Below are 3,807 nucleotides of genomic sequence, written 5' to 3'. Positions count from 1 at the left end.
TGCTTATATTGGCTCAAGAACTCCCTTTAAAGTTGCTCTTAGTATTTTTATGGCCTTGAAAATTTAGGCTTATTTGTTTGGATGGCTGCATTGATGTTTTTGTGTAGAAGAATTGAAAATGAAACCATGAGAATAAAGGTGTCTTTTAGTTGAATGAAATGGGTAATGAGTTTTTATAAGGGAATTTGGGTTGTGTATGTAAAGAACATGGAAGTGATGAGTTTTTTATCACAAGTTCGAATTAAACAAAGGAACAAATGCTTTTGCAATTGGATTAACTTAGTTAAGAAATTTAATGAAGAATAATTTTTAATTATATCAATTTGATAAATAATTATGCGATCAATTATTGACTAATCAATTGATTAAGTTTCTTGTTTCCAATTAAAACAAAAATATATGGTTAAGAACTGAATTATAAGCAGAGAAAAGTAGCAATATAAATATTCAAATATTTCAAACCTTAAAAAATATATATCTAACCAAATGAGAATGTTTAAATACTTCAAACCTTAAAAGTATATATCTATCCTAAGTAGCAGCATACACAAGAAGAATAGGTAAGGATAAATAAAGCAAATAAAAAAATATAACAATAAATAAAAAGATAATTGAAGAAATAAATATATATGGAGTTGACTATTTTTTTCTAGATGGCCTATTTATACATATAGAATGTTTAAATTCTATCTAAATAAGTAATTCTAATCATAGGGGTTATAATTTGGTTCTTTGCACGCCCGAAGAGATACCAGAGAATTCAGTAAATTCAGAGTCCTTGCGAGTTCTTTTTTTCCTTCTCTTTTTACTGTTCAGAATATTCTTGAAAACATTTCTTATATAAACCATGATTCAAAATTAGCATCTTACAATTTGGCATTGCAATCTTTCATTGCAGAGTTGCTTAAGGCGTATTCATCGAGGAATAAGTTTTCGCTTGGTTTACCGATTAGAAGTCCAAGCAAATGATAATTAGAGATGATATGTTTGCTACTATATATCATCAAAGCCAAGCTGCATTGCTTTTTTATTGCATGCGTACATTTTACATGAGCTGATAAACTCAAAAGGTAGACGTACTTTTATTATGGCGCAAGTACTTGCATAAACAGCCTGATCGATGTGCTAGACTTACTTTTATTCCATAAGTGCTTGCATAACAGCCTGATGTGACTATTAAACATGCATACCGCTCACAAGCCACTCTACGAGTGAGTGAACTTGATTGCTAACTAGCTAGCACATCATATGATCCTAAAACAGCATCTAGAACCAGATTGATTGGTATTGACAATCGGGCAAGCTGCACTGTCTTTGTATTTCGGTTGCCCTCCTCTGTACCTCCCGCGTCTCTTCCTGTTCAGGGCGGCGTTGGCGCTGTGTTTGCTCCTCGATCACAGACCGTAAAGTGTCGCACTGGCACTGCCTATCCACATGCCTTATTTGCTGGCAGCATTGCTGAACTTGCTCTTGATCACCCTGTCGATTGTGGATCCCTCGGAGTGCTAACATTGGCCTTGATGTTTGGGATACATATTGCTCACAACTGCTCAAGTCCGCCCTCCGAATCTGCTCTTGGCAGCCTCCGGATCGACTCCTGCTGGACTGCTCATCAAACTCCACGGTAGTGATGGTGGTTCTGTAAGAAGAGGCATTGGCGATGAGTGCCAATAGAAGGCTAGCTAGAACTGCTATTGTCAATAACCTTGCCATTTTTCAGGGAGAAAAGTATTGTGGGGTTAGGTTGGCTGAATGAGGTGATGGGCGCAATGGTTTTTTATAGGGGATTTTGAGCTATGCATGCAGAGAACGTGGAGGTTGGCATGGTTATGCGTGTGATCCGTGATTTTGATGCGGTGGCTATGAATGTTTTGGTGGTTTGGTTGATGCTTACACGTCTAGATCAGCATGCAAATTCTGCCAAGAGATGCTTTGTTTGGTATTCGAGTTTCTTTAGTCATTATCTAAGAGAATATCAAACACGGACGCTCGCGTTGATAATTCTAAGAGTGATGGGGTTCTGCGCTGTCCGGTCGCGGCGTCTCTATTTCCACTTTATTAATTAGGATTAAGCTTGAGGTTTAATTGGCTTATTTACAAGGCCTTTTGATGTGCTTAACTTGTATTGTTAAATGTTATTGTTGCCATTTATTTTTTCTTGCTTATATATATATCTCACATATTAGCACTAGAATGTGTTAGCGTGAGCTGTCAAAGTAGAAAAACTATATAAAAAAATAGGATAGTATTACGTAGAAAAAATCCAAATATCAAGGGAAACTGTTATTTTCACAGTAGAGATTGTATTGAATAGTACACCTTTAGCTTTTTATTTTAAGCTAAATGCTTCAATGTTTTCATGGATAGAGGAAGAGCGCAATCATATGTTTCAAATTTAATATGTTGAAGTTGGTGTATTAATGTATGTAATGGTTTATACGAAATCAGATATTTCACATGTTGTGATCATAGTAAACAAGTATATACATGATCTGGAAAAGGATCATTGACAAGTAGTTAAGTGGATTCTACAATGCATTCATGGCATAACTGATATTGATTTGAAGTTTGAGAGGGATGATAGACTCGGATAAAATTTAGTTAGTTATGTGAACTCGAACTATATTGGTGACTTTGACAAGCGTCATTCCATAACAGGCTATGTGTTTACACTTGCTAAAGAGCCTGTAAGTTAGAGGTCAACGTTACAATCAATAATAGATTTGTCAACAACTGAGATAAAGTACATGGCAGTAACGAAAGCTTTTAAGGAAGTTATTTAGTTACATGGGTTGATTGAAGATTTGAGGATTGTTCAAGAGTATGTGAATTTTTATTGTGATTGTCAAAGTGTTATTTTCCTTGCAAAGAATTAGGTTCATCATTCCCACACCAAGTACATCGATGTTCAATTTTATTTTATTTAAGAAATTATAGATGAAAGGGATATTCTGCAACAAAAAATTGGTACTATAGATAATCCAGTTGGCATGCTCATAAAATGTGTTTCAAGGATCAAGTTTTAACATTATTTGGACTTGATTAACATCTCTTGGTGTTGAGCACCTTCAGGGTGCAGCGCCATATAGCATATTAAAGATGGTATTGATTAATCATGAGGATTGGATGGAAAGCTCTTGCCAAGGGTGAAGATTTGTGGAAATTTGTCTAGATTTTTCCTAATAATTATGTCAACCTCCAACTACCAACTATATAATTATGTCAACCTTCAATTGCCAACCTCTAGTTATTATTATAATGACTCCTTATAAATAGAAGACTTCCTTCATTGTTAAAACTAGATGAGAGAGTGAGATCAATAGAGAGATGAAGATAGTGCAACTGTGAGAATGAGTGAGTAGATTTAAGAAAAATATCGAGTGTAAGAATGAAACATTAAATTTTATGGGATTGTATTGAATTGAGTTAAATGTTTATATTATTACTATAATAACATATAATCTACTACCTCTCTGAATATTCCTGATTTTTTAGAACCACTTAAATATGTTTGTTTGTGTGTTTTATGTATGTTTGCTTTAGGTCCAATAAGTAATTCTAATCCTATACAAGTTAGTTTAATTTATCAAGGATTTTTATAAATGAATACTAATATAAACCAAATTTCTTATTTACATGAATCCTAGCAAAGCTAAACTACTTGGTTAGTTTAATTTATTAAGGATTTTTATTCTAAATAAGATTATTTTTTCTAGTAATTTACTTTAGTAGCCTTGAGGTTGTGAGACTCGAACTTGTAACTTTCAGAGAGTAAACTCAATACCTGACCAGTTGAGCTATACCTTT

At 33.9% G+C, this 3,807-nt stretch overlaps 1 protein-coding gene across 1 annotated transcript; it reads right to left on the bottom strand.

Annotated features, from left to right (window-relative positions):
• Positions 1 to 1,000: 1,000 nt before the first annotated feature.
• LOC105130172 (2S albumin-like) lies at positions 1,001 to 1,733 on the bottom strand. Its single transcript, XM_011032546.1, has one exon. The coding sequence runs from the start codon at positions 1,711 to 1,713 to the stop codon at positions 1,267 to 1,269; it is 447 nt and encodes a 148-aa protein (XP_011030848.1). The 5' UTR covers positions 1,714 to 1,733; the 3' UTR covers positions 1,001 to 1,266.
• Between the last annotated feature and the right edge of the window lie 2,074 nt (positions 1,734 to 3,807).

Source organism: Populus euphratica, unplaced genomic scaffold (genome assembly GCF_000495115.2).
Source record: "Populus euphratica unplaced genomic scaffold, PopEup_1.0 scaffold95.1, whole genome shotgun sequence".
NCBI classification, from domain to species: Eukaryota; Viridiplantae; Streptophyta; class Magnoliopsida; order Malpighiales; family Salicaceae; genus Populus; species Populus euphratica.
Note: the sequence above shows the minus strand (reverse complement) of the source record. Positions and strands in the feature narration are given on the sequence as shown.

Coding starts and splice junctions, on each gene's coding strand:
- LOC105130172 (XM_011032546.1), bottom strand. CDS start 1,713: ATGGCAAGGTTATTGACAATAGCAGTTCTAGCTAGCCTTCTATTGGCA.